General features: G+C 30.9%; 1 protein-coding gene across 2 annotated transcripts in view; it reads right to left on the bottom strand.

Annotated features, from left to right (window-relative positions):
- The window catches only part of LOC118180362 (angiogenic factor with G patch and FHA domains 1-like), a 138284-nt gene that overhangs the window by 104304 nt on the left and 10294 nt on the right, over positions 1-23686 (bottom strand). For both annotated transcript variants that reach the window (XM_085810412.1, XM_085810413.1), the window contains exons 4-10: positions 13496-13699; positions 13320-13407; positions 11345-11391; positions 11120-11239; positions 8114-8311; positions 7496-7676; positions 4828-4982 (exon numbers count right to left, since the gene is read on the bottom strand). In XM_085810412.1, coding sequence (XP_085666538.1) covers positions 4828-4982; positions 7496-7676; positions 8114-8311; positions 11120-11239; positions 11345-11391; positions 13320-13407; positions 13496-13699 — 993 coding nt within the window. The remainder of the gene's footprint in view (positions 1-4827; positions 4983-7495; positions 7677-8113; positions 8312-11119; positions 11240-11344; positions 11392-13319; positions 13408-13495; positions 13700-23686) is intronic.

The following is a 23686-nucleotide window of genomic DNA, read 5'->3' as shown; positions in this document are numbered from 1 at the left end:
TCAGTATCTCGGATGCCGTCGATAAAGTATTGCAAGGACAGGATTTCCCTTGTTTCTGTCGGGCATTCTGAAAAGGTGTGATGGGACAGCCTTTCAACATCCGTGGCGAGCTCCTAAAGTGTTTCGGTAGGCTTCTGTTGATGAGATTTTAATTGGAGCCTGCTGTAGTCTTTTAAACACTTCTCCCCAAAACGCAGCTCCAAGGCGCCGGACAGAGCTTCGAAATCTAACCTTTTGTTTTCGGGAAGAGTCTGAAGGATATCCGCTGCGTCGGCTCTTAAAGAAGCAGCGAGATGACAATCCTTAGCTTGGGAATCCCATCCATTCGCATCCGCCACGATAGAAAATTGTGTCTTATACACCTGCAAGGAGGTCTTCCCATCATGTGTGGATAGCTTCAGAGGTGGACGAGCAGGCATCGGCAAGAATTTAAACCATCACTATTGTTCCCTGCCGTCGCTACGAATTTCTTTAAAATATCCACTTCTTTGGCTACTGCAGAAACCCTATCATCAATTTGTTGTTCGATTTGGTGTTGGACGGCACAAACTCTTCCTTCAATTCGTTCCTCCACAGCAGAAACTCTCCCTTCTATATGTTCTTTCACAGCAGAAACTTTTTCTTCTATTTCTTCTTTCACCGAAGAAACTCTTTCTTCAATTTGATCTTTTATGGAAGAAACTTTTTCTTCGATTTGTCAAACTTTATTTTCAACTGTGTCAATTCTGCCTTCTATAGCTTCAAATTTATTTTCTATTATGCAGGTAATTTCTCTTTTCATTTCTTCTTGACCAGCTTGAACGGCTTTCATTTCGTCCTTAACGGATTCCTGGCCCAATTTCATTTCTTCCTTAATGGAGTTCACGGCCCCTTCCATCTTTTCTTGGAAAGCAGCAAATGCAGTCATCATTTGCCTGAATTGTTCTTCCATCACTCTTGTAATTGGCATTCAAAATCGCACTTCTGACACCAAAAATTGTTGCGTGCATATGGGTTCGTTATGAAATGAATGCACAAGTCCGATGAAAAATGAACAAAAATTTATTATTATCACAACAAAAATGCTTAAATTTTCTCAAATTATCATGCAGTATTACAATATCTCACAGTAGTTATCTTTTAACTACTCAAATGTCCAATAGAACGTAATTCAAAACAGCTAAAGAAAGCTAATCTGTGAATTCGAATTCGCTACAATCAACAAGAGCAGTTTTCTAAACAACAACAAACTAAGCAACTACTACGAACTGAGATGTTTTCCTCCTTTTATAAGATTTTAAAATCCCGCGCTAGAATTTTCCAGTACTTTCTCGAAATCAAAAAGAGATATTTATTTATTTAATGCACGCGCTCTTGTATTTTCAATTTTCCGGCTTAGCTTTCTTTCAATATTCGTCACGCGCTGCACTGCGCGAGAAATAAAACCATTTAATTCATAATTGAACTAACATTAGCTTTTTAAATACCAAATTCGTAACAATATATTATGATAATTTATTTTAATTAAACTTTTGATATTTTTCTCTCACTTTTTTGTTTAACAATGGTTAAAAAGAATTGTTGACTTTGACAAGATATAATTTATTTTGGTTGATAACATTCAAAAGTAGAGCTATTATAAATTACAACTAGCCACTTAAGTTGCTATCTGACCAGAAAACAATGTCCTTTCAGCACTTTGCTGAATGGCATGTTTTGAGGAATACATGTATTTAATGTAGTTAGGCCCCAGAAAAAAGCCTGCCTTTAAATTAGTTTTGGAAGAAAATATTTCAAGGAATAGCTCTGTCTCAACCTGAACATGGGCACCTTGAAGGCCAAATTTTGAATTTGTTTTTCATTTGTTTCATTTTTGTTTAGCAAACTTAGTGATTTGAAAGTAAGAAGGAAAAATACTGTTTAAAATAAAACATTTTTTTTATCTCCAGTGCATCAGACTATTGCCATTCAGCAAAATATAATTTATTAATCTTTCAACTTTAGTACAAATTTGACTATTTGAAAGCAATGTGTTATCACTCCCTCAATTAGAATACTTATTATCTCCATGCACTAGCAGCAAGTTGCCATTCAGTAAATAGTATGGTATTTAACTTTCAAATTTAATCTTTCTGTTACTGAGTAGCAATCCAAGTAATTGAAAAGCAATAAATACAGTTCTTAAAAATATTTTCCACTTTTTAATCTGATTGAATTAAATAAAAATGCATCTAAATGAGATGTCTAATTAGAAATATTAAGTATTTTTATGAAATGACACTATCTGGACTCATTACATATTTTTTAAATTTTTATGATAACTCTTTTAAATGGCTATGCAGATTATCAAATGTACTTCTTGCTAATTATATAATTAATTATTCTTCTTTCTTACAATTTTTCTGTCCTAAGTTTAATCATGAGTTTAGGTTAACTGTGGATATCATCACCACACTATGCTGGTCAATTAGGACTTGACTGTAATATTTCCTGATATGCTACGTAACATTTACAGCTAAAAAATAAATTGTCATGGCTTGTAATTTCCTCAATTAATTTAACTAATTTATGATAAATAGTTTCTCTAATCGTTTGTTAACAAAAGAAAGAAGAAACAGTTTCACTCTCTTAGAAAACCAGCAATAAAATAAATTGTTATACAGAGGCTGTTCACACATTTAGATGATTTTCATTGTATTTACAGAAATATTTTACCTAAACTTTTTGTACTTTAAATGCTATATTTAATAATCCTTATTTTTCACCTTTCTTTCTATACTGCAATTTCCACAACAATAAAGCTTTTCTTAGTAGCAGAAGAGGTATTTTATTCCATTCCTCTTGAACAGCTTTCCGAAGTCCATGCAGGGTTGAACAAGTCTAAACAATCCACTTTTTAAAAAGAGCAAAAATCCGTGGATGATACATCAGGAGATTTAGTAGGGATATGGGTGAAGGGTATTTATTGCCTTGATACACATTTTCTCTTCCATTTTTTCCGGGTAAATAACAGCGGATTTTGAGGTGCAGCAGCTTGCTTTGTCTTGATACAGTTCTACTGACTGATGGCACTGTGGGTAAAGAGAAGATATTTCATATTTGAAAATTTATAAAATGTGCTTCTGATATTACCTGGAATTGACCTTAACAGCTTTCTGCAATTTTTAATTGTCATTACATCAAAAACCAACACAATAAATCCTTTTGAAAAACTTCTTTAGATTTTGAACCATGTTGTAACATTTTTTCCTTCTCTTTGATAATAACAAATAGATCTCTTTTTATTGCAGTCATTTAAATATACCCAGGATTCAACTATTGTGACAACATTCTTCCATTTTTGTCCAAATAATTGTTTCTCATAGAGAATTCTGCAGCAGGTTCTGCTTTCGGCGATATATCGTGGAAAAACATGATTCACATTATGTTTTTTTTTTGCCCTTTTAAGATTCAAATCAGCATTAATCAATTTGTTTACAGTTGATACTGAGCACATTAACAATTATGCAACTGTCCTTTGATTTTGAAGATTTTCTTTTAACATTAAAGTTCTTACCTTTGCAACCTTTGAAACATTCAGTGTTTTCCTTGTATATCTATTTTTAACAATTTTTCTCCTTGGAACTGAACTTGGATGTTTTTTGCCTTTCTTATCAACAATGTTATCTATCATTACCTTAGCTACCAAAAAATGTGGCTTTCATGGCATTTTTAATAATTAAATATGAATATTTTTTCAGGAAAAGCACAAGCATAGCTTTCCATTCATTGCTTCTTTAAAAGTGCCATGTTACATGAAAACAAAATTTTCAAATAGCAGATGATAGTTTACACTTTCAAAAGTATAGCTGCAGCTAAAAAAATTTTTTTCCAAGCAGTTTTTTATTTTTTTATAGCAAAGCAAATTCGTTAAAAAAGTGTGCAAACAGCCTCTGTAGCTTGCAGTTGGCTTAAATTTATGATCAGTTTCTCCCTTAAGCATTTGTTAACAAAAGAAAGAATAAATAGTTCTGCCCTCTTGAGAAAAGCTGAATTTTTTTTTATAAATAGATAAAAAGAAATTATAAATATAATTTTCAAGATTTTAAAAATCTAGTAAATATTGAAACACTATAAAAAATTATTTAATACTTGTTCAATTTATTAAAATGTGTATTCATTTTTTATTAAATTTAATTAATATATAAAACATAACTTAATACCAACTACATGTACATGATGATATTTTTATCATATAATCATCATTCATAAACCAATTCTGACTAACTGTTTTTGGAACATTAAAAAAAGCAAATATTCATTTTAAATGATTAAACACTGCCAACAGAATTAAACAATAAAGACTTTTTTCAATTCATATAATGTTTCTATGATTTGACTTAAATTAACTAGAAATATCTATAAATCAGTAAACAACTATCATACAGATTATATTAAATCTCATTAAAGTTGACCATAATTACAGAACTTGAAGCAAATATTAGGGAACAATTTAACATTGAAAATTTTTCAAATTATTTTACATATTCTTTTAATCTACTTGAGAAACACATTATTTTTGAAACAAGGGAATATATCATAACTAAGCTTTAAGAATCACTAAATAATTTTATCCGGTCAAAGCATTATTAAATCTAATAGAATTTGACAAAACTTTTAACTAGAGACATTCTGTTTATAATAAAATTTGAAAGTGACAAAGTTGAACAGTTTTAAAATGGAGATGGGGACTGAATGCTCATTATAAAATTAAATTAGCTGCACAAAGACTGATCACCATACATATTATTTTGCAATTTGTTCTAAAATAGTTTTAATTCCATATAATAAAAATAAAATTTTCTTTACCTTACTGACACTAATATCTGGTATATACATCGTATTTTTCTTATCTCGGCCAATTATGCCTCCTGTACATGTAATCAACAATAAAGAACCAATTTTCAATTTCTCCGAGCTTTCTACAATTGCTCTTATAGACGGAGGCCAAGTATCAGATGAATCTGAAATGTGCCAATATTTTATTTCAAAATGCAAAACCAGTACATCAACAAATATTTAACATCAAAATAAAGTATTTAAAAACAATAAAAATATAATTTTTCCTTTAAATGAACTCTGATTATCAAACAAGAGAGAATCATACCAAACTTTATAAAACAAACAAACAAAAAAAAAAGTTAGACTGGCATTAATTAAAGAGAAATGCTGTACGTTTTTCTCATGAATTAAGTTGAAATAATTAGTTTTGAATTAGTTTAAAACAAAGACTAATAAAAAGTACGGATGTAGTTTCCATGACTAAATAAACTGACTTGTAATTGCTTGATCAAATAGCAAAATGCTAGAGTAAAATGAAAACTTAAAAATGTGTTTAAACTTAATAAAGTAACTCATGCTTAAGTAATGGATAATATGACTGAAGTTTAAGCTTGAAAATAATTTAAATAAAAGTTCAGAACAGATATTATGGAATCAAAGCAAAAAGAAGATTTTAAACACAAGCCCTAGATACACAATTTAGATTTTACTATAATTTTTTGAGAAAATGTTACGATGATTTATTTGAATTAAACTTTTGAAACATTTATTCTTTTTTTCTCTTTTTTCTGTTAACAATGTTTAAAAAAATTGCTGAATTTGACAAGATATAATTACTTTTTCATTGATAACTTTTTAAAATAGAGCTATTATGAAGATCACTCTGAAATTTTCGAGATACATATAGATTTTTAAAGTTATATTTGTGAAATTTTAGGAGCATTCAAAGCAATCTCCTACAGCAACAATGAACTTCTGTAAGCGAATTTTCCAGATTAAATGCCTCAAACAATTCATTTCTTGGAATCAAAGAAAAAAAATGCATTTATAGTCACATCAATCTCGTCTTTGGAATGAAAACGGCGTCCATGTAAGCTCTTTTTAGATTAAAAAATAACCAAAGTCACACATAGCTAGATTGGGTGAATAGGGTGGATGTTCTACCACTATGATGTTTTTGATCACAAAACTCAAATGTCAATCTTGCTGAATGGGAAGGTGCATTGTCATGGTGGAGCCCGAATCCTCTGACATTAAGTTCTTGAAGAATTTCTGGAAGACATTTAGTGGTGTACCAGTTAGCTGTGACTTTCTTCTGTCCTTCCAGCTTGATGGCTGTGATCGATTCTGTAACTGTGAAGGAAGCGGCATACATTACTTTTTCCATGATACATTGTTTTCTTACCATTGTGGGGTAGACCCATACTTTACTTTCTTGACGTGTCGGAACGTCAAAAAAATGGTGCTGTCAAAAAAATGACATGCACGTTTCATCACCAGTTACGATTTTAGAAATAATGCATCAGCCATCATCTTTAAGTAATTTAAGAGTTTCTTTACTGATTCTGACATGCTCCTCCTTTTGGTGTTCAGTTAAATAAATAATGGGAAACCCAATGGCAAACTACTTTTTTCAATAAGAAATTTTTCATGAATAATATTAAGCATGGCAGATCCAATGTTAAGTTCCTTCTCTGTTATTTAGTAGGTTCAGCGGCTATCATTAACATTTTGTTCATGGCAGACACATTATATGGGATTACTGCTGTCAACGGCATTCCTGTGTGTTCTTTATCCTGAATAGAAATTCTGTAAATCATCTGAATAGAGTAAAAAAAGAAAGAAAGAAAAATGTCAAGGAAAAGTTTTGCAATGTATTTTACTCCAAAAGTGTGATTATCAACTTTAAAATGAAAACTGAATGTAAATTTGTAGGCAGTTATGCCATTCCATCTGTGCATATTCTTGTAATGCAGTGGTTAGCACAACCACCTAGCAAATGGAAAATCAGTGGTCAAATTACTAGCAAAAGTGCTGTTGATTGTTCCTATTACTTGCTCTAAAACACTTAACAGTCTCTAGAGATATCCAGAGTAAAATATGAAAGACAATGTCTTATTACCATCTGGATTGGCTGATTATGTATGGCAATTTCTCCTTCCTTCATGTGTGCCTTCATAGTGTAACTAGAAACTCATCCAGCTATAATCTGTCACTTTATAACAGTCATCTCAAGGCAGTTCTCCCATTTGCATAAGTCCTTTTGTCATCACTGCATAGTTTTTGCAGTTTTGTCATCACTGCATCTCCATGCCCAAAGATCTCGTACCTCTCTTTGCATGCTTCCAACCTCTTGAGAGGACTTTAAGAGCAGGTGTATTTTAAATATATGGTCCTATGTTACAAAGACATTTTACATTTAAAAATATCCAGGATTCGAACCCAGGCCCAATGACATGATAGGTGGCAACACTAATCTTTAGACCAAAGAGTGCAACAAAAGGATTGTTTAAAGAAGTAATGTAAAATATGCTAAATATATAGCACATTATAAAGCACTTATAATCCTTTTTATTAACAGTTCTATACTTTTAAAGGCAGAATTTACATATATATTTTAAATTTATTCTTATATAACAAATTTTATAAAATGTCACGTTCATGTAAAAACCTTACTACATATGCAATATCTTACTTTCTGGTGAAAGTACTTTTATATTGCCTTTTGGTGCAGATATTTCATCTTCTGAATCAGATGAAAATATTTCTCCTTCTTCTAAAGAACTATAATTTTCTTCACTAATTTCAGAATTTCCTGGAGAGAGGTAAGGTTCAGTATCAGTTTCACTTTTACAGCTTTTTTCAGATACTTGAGACTGAAAAATAAATAAATAAAGTGGAAAACATATGTTTATATGACATTTCAGGCAAATATTTCATAAAAAAATTTTAAATAAAAAAACATTACTAGATTGGTCATACAACATGATTTAAAAAATTTCAAGAAGTAAACACAATAGACAGAATCAATCATCAAATTAATACTTCCATTATTGATTAAGCAATAATATAGTTTAACATTTTTTCCCCAAATACATTGACAGAGAAGAATTTGGTACTTATGTACAACTTTCACAGTTGGTGTGAAAACCAAAAGCTCTACCTCTAAAATATTCAAAACCCCCACCTTAAATACTATTCAACTAAATTTGACACCTAGTGAGGGCAATGAAAAGGATAAGTTAAACAGTAAAGGTTCAAATAATAAAAATTAGTTACTTAACATAAAATACGTGACAATATAAAAACTTACGTTTTTCTTTTTCCAAAATGCCTTCCTAGCTTTTAGCTTTTCTTTCTTCCTTTGCAAGCTTTTGTCCTCTTCAGACATATTTTTAGTTTCTGCAGTGTTGGAGTTTGGGTCAATTTTGCAGTAAAATGAATATGATTTTTTATCACTATCATACAGATAATAAATCCCAGAAGATGGATCATACAAAAGCATTCTTATCTGCAAATATTAAACCTCAAATATTAATATTAAATAAATATCATATAACTGAACATATAAAATATTATAAATATTCAATTACTAAATACTTATTCTTTCACTAACTATTACTAACATTTTGATAAAACTTTTAATATCTAAACAAAAATTAATTCATTTCTGCGTTCTCTCCTATTATTATTGCATTATAGAAATCCTTAATTTAACACTGAAGATAACAGCAACAGCTATAGCATAACAACAATGGAATATATATGCATTTTCCATGGTAGTATCAATTAATCAAAAGTTCATTTGCATTTCATATTTTATTCATATGAGTTAGATTGAGATTTAAAATTCCAAAGGCTTCTAACCTAAACAGTAAACAAAGTCACTTATATAATAAATTACACATTAATGTTTTAGAGGAACTTAAAATAGTTAAAAAAAGATTTTTGAGAAATTTTATTTTGCTTAAGTTATAGATATCAGTTTCTAAATTAAGGATTCATGCCAAAGCTACAGATGTAATAATTCCTTATTACCTATCTGATATTTAAGAAAGAAAAACATATACTTTCAGATGCCATGAACTTAATCCATTTACTTTTATAGAAGATTATAAACATAAAATTGTATAAAATACTTCAAAAAATAGAGAAATAAATATATTTCTAAAATACTGTAGAAATTCACTTCCCTAAATTCCAAACGCTGAATTCAAGGATATAAATATATGACATTTTTTCAGCTAACAAGCAAAAATTTTATCTAATATCTTTAACCTTCCTCTCAAATAAAATTTCATTTTGAAAACTCCCTATTATAATTTCACAATCTGATGCCTTTATTATCAAAATTTTAAACTATTAAAGTATATATCAGGATTGGCCAAACTTCATGTCAGTAAGAGCCCCACATTTGAATTCAGGAATATTCGAGAGCCGCATCTAGATTTTCTAAAAGCCACAAGTTCATATTTACATCATTATAGAAGTAGTGGAGGAGGTTTTAAATAGAAAGAAATCCCTGATAACTTCGTAAAAAGAGTCTAAACTAATTAATTACTTCCTTTTGGGCACTGAATAGTTTTAGTTTACCATATTTCATACATATATTTTATATGCATGAGCCACACAAATTGCCTGCAAGAGCCGTATCAGGCTCGCGAGCCATACTTTGGCCACCCCTGGTATATATATTTAGAAATAGAAAATATAAAAACATTCGATTAAAAAGAAATTGCGATTTAATTTTGGTATGCAGATTTCAGTTTAATATCTAAAACAATTGTAGGTGAAAAATCTATAACAGACTTACTAGTTTAGAAATTATAGCCAGAGAAGATAAGAACATATATTTCTATAACATATTAAAATAAATAACACATCAAATAAAATAGTAAAATAAATAAAAAACTCACAGTTTAAAAAAAAAAAAAAAAACCTCACTCTTACTACACCATCACAAATTAATGCATGGAAGTGCTGTGCATTTATTTAATAATTCAATCAAATGTGCATTTATTTAATAATTCAATTATTTAATAAAATACAGACTTAATTCTTCAAGCTGCCTTTTTTCTCCCAAAGGAATGCATTTGCACAAAGTGTATAATACATATTATTTCTCACAAATGCAATGCAATATTTCCTGCTTTGCCAAAATATCAAACATGAAAACCAAAAACAATAAGAAATATTGAAGAGGTCTATTTAAAGGTATTTAATATAATATAAGAATACATATAAAAAAGTAACCTTTAAAAGAAAATTTGGTACTTACATATTAATGCCACTACCTTGGCACAATATGGCAGTTTTTTACAGATGAAAAAATAAAAGTTATTTATGGGTGCTATAGAGACATCAGGTTTTTTTTTTTTAAAAAAAAAAAAGCAGGAGAGATAAAAAATAAGCAATGCTCTCACCAGGACTCGAACCACGGACCTCTCGAATATGCACCAAGTGTGCTGACCACTACACCACAAAGGCATGCTAAGAAGGTGAGAAAATATCTTATATAATCTCCCTTTTAAAGGGCGACTGGGGTTTTAGGAAACCCAATTGCCAAATCATCATTCACCACCTTTTAGTTTGGGTGCCATTGCAGAGTTATTAGCTTATTCCGAAGCAGGAGTTGTGAAAAATGTGCAATGCCCTTGTTGGGACTTGAACCATGGACTGAATATGCACCAAGTGTGTTGACTGCTACACCATGAAGGCAGGAGAAATATCTTGTAGTGCTAGTTGCCAAGCTTCACAATATTTTTAAAAACATTCTCACACCGTTGATATGTATCGTAAGTCAGGAAACAATATCAACATATCAAAATAAAAAGCACTTTTTCAAAATTTTCAGAATGCAAATTAAAAACATTAAATAAGAATTATATTATACATTAAAAAATAAAACATATTTTTTACAAAATTCTTCTTTAATTTTTTAGAGCTGTTTTTCTTTCCATGTACAAGTAATCAGTTTTCACTTTTGTAAAAAAATATTATATTTCTGCAGAACTTTTACTGCAGTTTTCCATTGCTGGCATATTTGACAAGCAACATTTTAAAATTGAACTGAAGGCAGAAAATATCATTAGTTATCTATAAAAATCATAGGAACATAGAATACAATAAAAAGAACCCATACAATAATGGTGGCATTATTTAACTAAAGGACTGCTATGTGTATGGTGGCTTGAAGAAGTTTATGCACAAGGTTGCCAAAGTTTGGCACATTCTGAAAAGTTGGTGAATTCTACTAAGGTGGCTGCGATAGTACATAAGTACTGGAAACTTATATTTACAAAATTTCTCTTTCACTAACCGGATCATAAAAATATCCAGTAGATGAGCAGTAATACATCTTGCTTTGTTCATCATATGTATAATCGGACATTCCACTATGTTCTTCTACAACTTCTTTTACCATATCTGCAACTGTCATCTGAAGAAAAATATAATACATGTATGAAAAAAGCATGCAGTAAATTATTTTATAATTACATGCCACAATAAAGATCACTATATTATTGGTTTCCCTATCACTTACAGAAGTCCCTTCAGGAGGTTTCCAGTCACATACCGAATCACATTCATCTGAAATACAAAGATAAAAAATAAGAGGAAAACACATAAATATCAAAACTCACAAATTACTTAACCCTCAACACAGCTTCAGCAAGCACATAAATATGTTAACATTCAGCAATAATGTCAAAAATAATTGTTTTATTTATCCAAATATAAAGATTTTAAAATTTTTTAAATAAAAGCGAAATGACACATATATTTAACACAAACTTTATCTATGTTAAATTGTAATATTAAAATTAAAAAAAAATCTACACAAATAGTTTAAAAAACAAAGCACAGCAGAATTTTGATAATTTTATGATCATTTAATCCCTGAATGCCTGTAATCTGTGCTCATTTTAGATGTAAATAAATGAAATTTCGATTTTCAGGAAATTCAGCATCGCAAATTTATCTGCAACATATGTAAGAAAATAAACTTTTTTCTTAAAGTTATACCATATTTATTACAAATTTTGATTGATGAAGCTAATTATTCTGTTAAATTGATGAAGCTAATTATTTTATCATTGAAGTTATTTATCATTTTCTCTGTCCATATCAGCACTCCCAACGTCGGAGGCATTTTATTTTTAGTACATCTTAACTTCCATCCATGGAAAGGGAGGGTATTAGTTTCCAAATCTTCCTTATTCCTAAAATAAAAGAATGATCAAAAGAATTTTCAACTGAAACTCATATTATTTATTCTGCCTAAATTACATGATAATATGACTTAAAAGTTCATCATCTTTATGGTAATGAGTAAAAAATGTCAAAGTACTGTGAAATTTCTTTAATTTATTTTTTTCGATAAACATCTTTTGAATTAATCAAAAGCAGAGCTTACTGCAGCCCAAGTTTTCTAATAATTCTGTAAAAAAATTATAATGAAATTTACAGGAAATTTGCTAGTGGCATGCAAATGGTAAATCATCGATTTTCTTAAGTCATAGCATCTATCAAATGTGCAAGCTAACTGGGGATTACAGACAACTGTCCCAAGGATGGTTCCTTTCCTTAAACAGTCTCGCCATCTGAGAACTCATGGTATTCAGGCCATACAATTCAAGATCTGATGATGAATCTCTATCATTCTTGTGGTCAGGAAATAAACAACAGACCTTGTTTCAGAGCTAGCACACCCTCAAACATTTCCATCATAGGATACAAAATATGACCATTATTAAAAAATGGGACCTGTTTGTGTGCAAGGAATAGCCCACCCAGCCGACTGCTTAGTGACACTGACTGGCATTCCAGCAGGCTCAGGTTTGAATTCTGGAGATGTAGATATTTGTAAGCGTACAGTGTTGTGCGACAAGGGGACACTGAAAATACATGATGAGCCGAAAGACCTTTTGACACATTGGTGGTAGGGAAAGAGGGATTAGAAACCCTCAGACTGCTTTCTGGAAGTTCTCCCTCAAAGCTGGGGCACAACTTCACAGTTAATGCAGCACGACTACACGAATGGTGAATTTCTGGTGTCTTGTCCACTTCTATTTTTACCTGTGTGCAAAAAAATGTCAGAAGACACTGTACTTGAGCAAAATTACAAACTTGCACATTTTAAAAAGATACTGACAAACAGTTCTTTGGTTATGTTACAGCATTTACATTGGTATACAATTTTTCATACCATGCAAATATTAAATATTTTCACTGAAAAATTCTCAATTTTCAGTATAAAGCACTTTTAATTCTGTATCACACATGTTACAAGAAAGAACTGTAACACAGTGTTATAATGACAGAGCATTAAATACAAAATGAGATGAAAAATTGCACTTTAAATCAAACATGGAAGTTTTAGGGTCTTTATTAATCTCCACGTCACATATGAAATTTTTATGTTTTTATATGATTATCTGTTATTTAGAAATAATGCTAGGAATTTAGGTTCTTCAAGTATAGACAAACCATACTGAAATTAAAATAAACCATCTTACCAACTTTCTTTTCTGTCAAATCGGTAGTTACTTCAGCATTGCAGTTTTCATCTGCAGCATCAGGGATATTCCCATCTGAATCAACGGACTAATAAAAGGGCAAAGAAATACCATAATAAATCAAATATGGCATACTAAAATAATAATGGTAGCATATTTATTAAAAAAATATTTACTTCAGTGGCATGTGCTTCGGTTTTTACATTGGGAATATTATCATCAACATCATCAAGATGCAAGTTGTTAACTTTATCCACAACAGAATCAGCAAGTTTTTCAGAATCATCATGCTTATCCTCAGTAAATAACTCATATGCATTTTTGGAGTAGTCATACTTGTAGTAAGCACCTGTTTTTGGTTCATAAAGAAGTCCTCTATTCTGCAAAATCAGTAAAAATTAGAGAAATTAAAATTTACAAATAGTACAAGATCAAATGTTTAAAATACTGCATTAAAAATAATAGTATATTCTTTTGTTAAAGAAGCCACCTTGCATAATCACAAAAACTGGCAAATTTAATCATTTGATTTAATATTTACACATATCAGATGCCAACAAAGGCAATGGCTGCTTTAACAATGAAGTATCAATACTACAGCCGTTGATATTATGGACTTCCTTTACAAAATATATAGGTAGCTGTATTTATATACGTTTATGTAAAAAGCTTAATGTGTGAAATTTCAGTGTCACAGATCACCTACCACATCAGACTTTTTTTTTTTTTTTTTTTTTTTTAAATATCATCTAGTATTCAGGATGAAGAAGATTTACAATGAAAGCAACTGTTACACATATATTTTTAAAATCCCAGTAATATAATTAGCCTAATAAATTTATACACCTTGATTTCTCATTTCAGTATTTTATTTAATTATATTATTATGAATGAAATTAAGCAGCTAAAACAGCAATTTTGCTATTAATAAACCTGAAAAAAAAGTTCATTAAGTTTATGTATAAAAGATAATATTTTATTAACAGAAATTCTGTTAAAATTTTTATAGTGTTTCTGCTGAAATTCAATCATTCATTTCTCTGATTTTCCGTGAGTAATCCTATGCATATTATGTAAAGCTTAGTTATGCATATTATGCCAAGTAATCTTTTGAACTGCACAATACTGAATGGAAAATTTAATGTATATGCGTTATAAGGTACTTCTCCCACCTTCTTAGTGTGCTTAATGATGTCTAGAAGTCAGACTTTGCGAATTTCATTTCTCTTACATCGAAATTGATGAGCTAATTTCTCTCACTCTGTTTGAAACAAATGCATTTTGTTTTCCAAAATAATAAAGATGATTTAAATAAAGTTCTTTCAACAATGAATTCTATTGATCCTGCTATTCAGTCACTTTTGAATTTGAGACTTGCAATTCTCTTCCGTTTCTCGACATTCTGGTCACACGTAACACATCCAACTTCAGTACTACGGTTTACCGTAAACCTTCATCGGTTTATCTTCCACCACACTTTAAATTATATCATCCGACTAAACAAAAGTTAGCTTCACTTTGCAGAAATTTAACTTTCAGGTTGTTTATTCTCCCATCAATAAAATTCCAAGTTCCATACTCAAGGATCCCATTCCGGAAATGAATTCCTGAGGTATTTACAGGATTCCTTGCCAGTGTGGTTTAATTTACATTGGCCAAACTAAGATAGCCTTAAAATTTCGCATCAAAGAACATGAGGCATATGTTAGAAAAAAGGAAACACAGAAGTCTTCTGTTGCCCAACATTGTTGGTCTGAAAATCACACTTTTAATTTTTCTGCTGCCAAAATTATTCAAAAAACATCTTCCATTAGTGAACTGGGTTTTTTAGAGGCATTTCACATTCAAACTTTCTGTTCTAGTTAACGACTCTAATTCCAATCCATCTTTGCCTTCAGCCTTTAAAGAAATTATTTTTTAGTTCTGGTTTCATTAACAGATGGTGCCATTAGCTTATCTCCTGTCCAGGCTTTCTTATCTTATCTAATCAATATATTCTATCTTGTTCATTTGTGCTTTTGCGGCTGAGGATGATGGTTCGGTAAAACCATTGAAACTAGTCCTGTGAAAATTTGAAAATATAATGCAGATTTTTGTTGTTTGGCTTCTAAATTAATATTTGTTCAGTGTGTTATTGTATCTTAATTATAGTAGTGTCTGCATGATTTTAGCCTTTAGATCCAGTTATTATTAGCAACCCTACAACTTTCATTTTGGAAGGTTTTTTTCAGATGAATTTAAAATGCAAAACTGATTATACCCAAGTGTTTCGAATAAGACTTGTGCTTGAAAACCCTCCTTCAGTAAAATCAACTTTTTTTTGCATCGTAATGCAATGATCAAGATCAGATACATCACATTTTAGAGGTTCTATAAACACATTCAAATAACAAAGAGAAAGCAAACATTAGAAGTTTTGAAGTTAATTTAAATTATCTATGTGGCTTGCATGTAACAATAAATCTTCTGAAGAAATACATTTTTCAATACTGAACAACTGCAGTTATCAAAATAATGGAATTTATTTCAATTTAATGTGGATAAGAATTAAGTCAATTTTAGAACCAAAATAAAGATAATCAAGATATAGCTTTATATCAATAAACAATTAAATATCATTCATAATTTTTTAGTAGTTAAGTATTAATGCAATCACCTTAATTGCAAAGTTACCAGAATAGGCTAAACTCTGGCAACCATGCACATAAAGGTTCTTCAGACAAACATATTCATAATAATCTTCTAGTCAAGTAATGCCACCATTTTTATATGCATTCTTTTTGTTGTATTTAAATTTCAATTTTTGTTTGACAAATTCTGATATTTTTTGCTATAAATTTAATTTTAAAATAGTTGTTTGTTGAATATGCAGCAATGGAAGAAAAAATTCTTTAGGAATACAGCATTTTTATTCTCAAATCCCGAAACAGAGCAACAATCAGATAAGATAAAGAAATTAGAAGTGCAAATCAGCTTTACTCTTGTAATGCCATTCTGTGAATAAAACAGAAGTATATGTAGGATGCATTACTAAGCATAATTTAACATAAAAATCAACTCTCTAAAAGTTATCAAGATATTAAGTTAGGAATATAAGTTCCTGAAGCTTTTATGTTTTACACTTTAAATAGTTACATATATTATAAAGGTGATTTACATCATTACTACTAAAAAAACTCTTTGATTTGTTAAAAACATCCATTTAAAAAAAGCACAATCTAAGGAAATTTTCAGTCTAAAACGTTTTCTAGTCCAAAGAGGCAATTTGCCCCGAAAGACTATTAATTTCGTTTTGGCATTTTGCGTCGAAAACTTTAAAAGGCTGTATCACTTTTCAAATTGTTGCCACCAAATACTATTGCCCTGTATTATATTTAAAGAAATTAAATAATGAAGAATCTGCATGAATGTATGTATGTTTCTCGCATTGTGATAAAGCAATGGTACCCAGAGCCATTAAAATTTGAATAACGTAATCTTCCTCAGAATATGGGCATGTGAAAGCCTAATTTGAATTAGAAATTTGTTTCATTATCGATTTCATATTTTGTAACACTTCAATAAATTTTTGATTAACAAATAAAGGATTTCAAAGTGAGCAATGGCAACACTGAAGGGGAAAAAAAAATTATCTCCAGTGTGTGAGAGTTTGTATCGGAAATTCTAAAGATATCTTCATTTTAAAATTATTTTGTGATATTGCGGTTGAACTGAATTTTATGGTTTGAGTACATAGAACATGATATTTAATAAATAAAGGTAACAAACAAAACATTAAGAAAATGCCCTTTTGGGCATAATAATAAAATCTGAATAATAAAATCTTATTCACTTTTTTTAATTCAAAGCAAACAGATAGCATTCTTGTTGATGAACCTGATTTGAAAGATTGGATAAATAATCAATTGGGCATCTCAAAAATTTCATTCCAAGGTGGCTGATTGTTCCTTGTTCTTTACAAGGCTAATTTGCAATGTCTCCACTATGAGTCCACACAGTTTAGCTTCCATATTCATCCAAAATATTAATTGACATGTAAAATGGTTATAGAAAAGGGACAATGGTATCAGACAAGCAAAATCAAGGACTGTATGTAAGTTTCAGTCAAAATTACTAGATAAATAAATAAAAAATGAAAGGACTGTACATATCTTATACTAGAGTGTTTCAAAATAAAACTATTAAGCTTAGGATTACACTAGACTGAAGAACATGTTTAATTCATATAGTTAATTATTAAGACACACAATCACATAATGCAATGATTTTTAAATTACAGTTTTGAAGGGCAAAGCATTTTAAAGGTATAATGACAAAATAGTTAGTTCTAAAATGATAACTAAAAGAACAACTAATTTCTACACAGAAGGATAAACAACATCTCAGTAAGACATGAAGACGACAGAATAAAACTGTGTTTGATGTAACAGGCAAATATATTTGCTGTAAGGGAAAGAGAGAGTTTTCTGTAACTCTTTGTCTGATTTCTTTTTTAACCCTTTGGCGTGCACGATATTATCTTTATAATTTTTTTATCTAAAAACTCAAGAAATTGAATATTATGATCGTAGAGACAAAGAATATACGAATTTAAAAAAATCTAAAATTGTTCTGTGGGTGGTGGTCGCACTGTGAAACCCACCTTGCATCTAGGCCTTTGAAACTTACTGAGATAGTAGGGGGAAAAAACTTACCTTTCTCTGTGCACGTTTCCAATAAATGACGAAATTTACGAATTTTTAAAAAATGTATGTAAGAAATGCATTATATATAATTTTTTTACGTTATTTTACAAAGTAAATCATTATAAAAAATTAAAAAATAAACATTTATGTAATTTTTCTGTAGCAGTGAAAATATAAGTACCTATATAATAAGGACGTTTGACTTAATGGATTAAAAAAAAAAACTCAGTAAAATAAGGATTAAAAAAAAAAGACTCAGTGTTTTTTTTTTTTTTTTTTTAATTTCAAAGAACAAACTTTTTGTGACACTGTTCAAAGCATGTTTTGTATTTTTAGTACATGCATAGACCCACATTGCATGTTTCGCACATGTATCTTCTATGAGGTTTCTTCCTTGTGCTACAAAATGAACACTGCCTGGATCTAAATTTGACTGATATATATCCAGCGTTATTTAATTTCTTTTCATCTGGCACATGAGGGCCCACCAGCAGCCGAGTGGTAAAGTCGCTGAACACTGCTAGTTCGGTCCGAGGTTCGAATCCCGCGAACAGGCTGGCTGCAGGGGAGTTTTCGTGGTTTTCCTCATGTGTAGCGTGTATACGAACCAGTTTCCCTTAGAAAGTCCTCCATGAAAGCATCCCTTCCCTTAGGCAGATAGCCCTTGAGGCTTTGCCATAATCACACACACACATCTGGCACATGAAATTTGTGGTTTTTTATGTTAATGGGGGGGGGTTGGTATTTTTGGTAAAAGGATATAATTATATTGATAGTTATATTGACTTTGTGATGGCGACTTACTTGGTGGTACTTATACCATATTATATCAGTGTAGACATACATACCACATGGGTATGTAGGTATAAATTTCCATAAACAAATATAAATTCCCAAGTCCTTGTATACATGTACAAGCACTTTTTCTTACATTCTTATCAGCTCATTCTTAACAGTTCTGTCTATCTTTATTTCCATATATATCTGTTTATGCTGAAGTAACCTTCACACATGGAAGTTTACTGTGATGGTACTGTTATTCAGACAAATCACAAGAACATAAATATAAATTTTGTGTCAAAGAAACAACAGTAGTTTTACAATCGTAAATACACTAAAACTAGTCAATCAGTTTGAAAGGTCATCTCTAGCCATTAGATTCCAGATGTACTGATGTACTTTATTTTAAAAGGTACCTCCGTATCAGTGTCGATTTCACGGTAAATAATTTTGAGGTAAGATGTTCAGAATGGAATAGAGTAGCATTCGTGAAATTTCACCGTCCCTTGAGCTCCGAGAATACAAACAGGATGTAAAAGCTACAAATCATTGTTCCCCATCTGAATTTCTGAACCTTGACCTTTTAAGTGATTGAATGCCTTTGTCATTCATTAGACATATATCTCAGCAACTACATTCAAGGACAAATTCCTGGGGGCACTCAGTTATGAAATAGTTTCGATACGACAGCATAGTGACCGAGGTGTTAATGAAACGCTGCCAAATTTTCAATAAAAAAGAGAAAAACAGTTAATTCAACTGTGTCAGTATAGATTTTGCATGACCTGACAATGAAGATTTTTTTAGTAACTGCGAGTAAAGATACTCGCTAATATATCATAGAATTTAAATTCCACCATATAAAATATGCCACCATGGTTGATGTCAAAGTTGCTACAAAGACAGTCTGCAGTTGAAACGAACTGGTTTAAACAATAGAGTAAATAGAAAAATTCACATGGGACCATGATTTCAAACAGGAGAGAATTTTGTTGACCGGGCACCTGAAATTATCTGGAAATTTCTCTTAATGTGCTAAATTATGTAGCATAATATAGAATAACATAATACAGTATTGAAGACAACAACTAATTATAGTGTAACTTTTGTCCCACAGTTTTTGAAGACACTATGCATAACAAACAATTTTTGCTTCAATTTGAAAAACCCTTTGCACTAAGAAATTACCTAAATTTTGATACCTGAGTGAACATGTTTTCTTAGAGAGGCTGAAAATTTAGTTTTAGACAGATGGGAAAAAAAAAGAGACAAATGGAATTTATGTTTTGAACTATGGGTTTGCATACTAAATAATTTGACATTTTAATGACTTAATTTCATTATATTATTAATACTTGAAATATACCACTTACTAATTTTCAATAAACAGTATAAAAAGGTAAATGATTAAATAATCTTTTTTTTCAAATTTTTAAAACTAAAATATTCTAAAAAACAGTTTTTGAGCATCTGTTTTATAATGCATTAATTTTGGAAAAGAACTGAATTTTAATTAGTAGCACTTATGTAGTTGGACATTGCAGTACTAACAGTCTACTGTAGGAGTCGGCTGCTTCAGATAGATGATTATGCAGTGGCTGGGCGAAGTTGACAGAAGGAGCGCCGCATTTGATTAGACTATTTTTTATTATTCTTATTTTTTCTTTAACTGCGAACTAAGCGGGGAAATTCCCTTTTCACTTAATATATGTATGCACTTGTAAGAGTAATGTAATGTTTACCGCTTGTGTGAGATATCCCTATTAAAATCTTTATATTAATAATACCTGCCGTGATTATTTAATTTGTAACCTGGACGTTGTAGCCCTGAGAGTTGCAACATAGTAAATCTGGCATCCACTATTTTATATTTTTCATGAAATATGGATATCAAAGTTTTGAAAACAAAACGAAAGTTGCTGAGAACAGCATTTATGGTATGCTGCAACGATATAGCTCAGAAAATCAAAAACAAAAGTTTAGGAAGTGACGAAGTCAGTACGTTGTTTAAACAGATTCAGGACAAATTCACACGTTCAGAAACAACTCAAGAAGAACTCTCGAATTTTTCGATATCCTTCAAGACGAACATTCGGAAGATTTTTTAAAGCAGAACAATACCGAGACAAGTTCTGCTTGATTTGTTCGCTCTTAGACAATGCAAAAAAGAGAAATTCGGTTATGGAAGGAAAAACAACTGAGCAAAATAGGAAATTCAAGCTTCCGAAACTTGATTTGAGAACATTTAGTGGAGAACCCAAAGACTTTCTTGCCTTCTGGTCCCAGTTTGAAAAAATTCCCACAGATGATTTTATTGTGGATGAAGACAAATTTTAGTATCTACAGGGTTCATAGCCACATTTTAGTTAAAAAAATAAGCACCTATAAGCACTTTTCAAGCACATTTTAAGGAAAAAAATAAGGACCTGTCTAATTACATTATACATAACTGCATAACTTCAAAAATTGACTCGTAATTTAAAATATGAGAAATGCAGTATTTATTAAGAAAGAATAAGCATTACCTCAACCTTGGAAAATATTTACCTTTTTTTAAATTTTAAATAACAGTTCAATTTGCAGAACAGTTTACAATAAAAAAAAAACTTTGCAGAACAAAACTATATTACAAGATTTAATGATGAAATTTCAGTTCAAAATAGAAGAAATAAATAATAATAGGGCATATTTATTCTATTCGCTTGGAACTTAATAATAAATACAATTTATTTTTCCACTCATATCGATATTTAACTAATTTAAATCTAAATTCTGAACATTTTCTAAATTTTCATCGTATATCAGTTTTTCCTCAAGCTCGACTGTCCAAGTTTTAAGTGTTCATAAACAAATCTGGGAACGAACATCAAAATTAATTTATCTCTGCAAAATATCGCAAACGTTATTGCATAATACGTGCGCCGTAATTCTTCCCTACATGATATTACGCAATCGGATTCAACAGCTGCCGGTATTGGGAGAATAAAGAACTAAATAAAGGAAAAGAAACAGACTTACCAATCTGGAGTGTTTTTCATTCTAATTTTCAACAGACTGCTTAAATTTCCGGAATAGAATCATTCTTCGCTTGGGTTGGTAGACCGCAGAAATTTTAGTCCTATTCAATCCAGATTGGAAAGTGACAAAAAAGAAAAAAATCCTTTGCTTGTTTTGCAGCGAACTGTAACAGTTTCAATATTCGAGATTTTGCGGAGAGAGGGGGGGAACCTCCCAACCTTCGTACTGTATAATGTATTGGCCAAAAAAATTAAATTATGTTGACTATTTGATTACTTTCCCTTTATTTAAGCCATTCCAAATATTATTCCTTAGAAAGCTAATCTGTGTTAAAACACGACCATTTTTGGAAGTTTACTATACTTCAGCAGTTACTGCAACAATGTTATTATAAACATTCATACAAAAATCATAATATAAGCATAACGATCATAATAAACATGAATATGAACTGACCAAGCAGAACGAGAATGCAAATTTTTAAGATCTTGATAGAAATTCAAACGTGTGTAGTATTTGGGTGGGAGGAAAAGAATGCCGAATGTACCAGAATTTTCTACTGCTTTCCCATTCTTTGACCAATAGAAGGACGGGCACCTGTCTGTACTCTTCGTGCACACCAAAGGTTATGTTAATGCAGAGAAAGGGGGAAAAGCTATTTCCGGGAGTATGATTCACCATCTGACATTCCATATTAGGAAGAAGAGTTGTTTATTTAGTTTCGGCTTTGGTACGGGGAAAAATAGCGCGTTCATTAAAAAAAAAAAAGCACTAAAAGCAAAAAATAAGCACTAAAAACAAAAATATAAGGGCTTTAAAGAAAACATAAGCACCTATAAGGGCCTTTATAATTTATTTTCAAATATAAGGACTTATAAGCGCTTATAAGGACCGCTACAAACACTGATCTATTACAATGTGTGGTAGCAGATTCTAAAGCGTCAGTCAAGACTAGTAACAAGTTTTCGCCAACTAAAGAAAACTATTCAAAGGTAATTGCACAACTTAAAGAACGCTTCAGGAGAGATGAACTTTTGGTTTAGATTTATGTACAGGATCTACTTTCCATAGTAATGAAAAATGCTGTTGGTCGCATTAAAGGAGATTTACCAGAACTTTATGATTTACTTGAGAGAAAGCTCATGGCACTCGAAAGCCTCAGTAGAACTAAGGAAAAATTTGCTGAATTTTTGGAGCCACTTGTTGAGTCCTCTTTACCAGAGACTGTTCTTCGTGCGTGGAAAAGAAGCCGTTCGATGGAAGATCTGCGCCACAGCAAGATAGTGCACATTCTTTGGATACACTTTTGTGCTTTCTTCGAAATGAAGTGCAAAGTGAGGAAATAATTAAGCTCGCTCGTACCGGGTTGGGAGCTTCACATTCTGCACATTCGCATACATATTCTGATGATCCGGGTTGCTCTACAGCTGCTGCCTTGGTAAATGTTCAAGACAATACAGGTAGGCGAAATTTACGTTGTATTTTTTGTGAGAAATCCCACAATTCTGCCGAATGTTTTTCTGCTCACAAAATGTCTTTAGAAGATAAACGAAAGCTTTTGGTGCAAAAGTGCACCTGTTTTCGCTGCCTATGAGTTGGACATAGTTCACGGGAATGCAAAAATAAAGTAAAATGTTTAACTTGTGATAAATTTCACTATACCATTATGTGCTCACATGGTGAACCTGTAAATCCAAATGAAACTGACAGTATTGTTATTTCAAGTAATGTATTGTCTAATCAGTCAACTATTAATGAAAATCTGTATTTGCAAATGCTTGTTTTTAAAATAGTATTCAAAGGTAGACAACTTACAGTTCGTACGATTTTGGACAGTGGTTCACAGAAATCTTATCTTTCAGAAAGGGTCACCATGTTTTTGCA

The sequence above is a fragment of the Stegodyphus dumicola genome, chromosome 2, assembly GCF_044657685.1.
Source record: "Stegodyphus dumicola isolate Sdum_Otavi_A_Nest chromosome 2, ASM4465768v1".
NCBI lineage: Eukaryota > Metazoa > Arthropoda > Arachnida > Araneae > Eresidae > Stegodyphus > Stegodyphus dumicola.
This window is presented reverse-complemented; position numbering and strand designations above follow the sequence as displayed.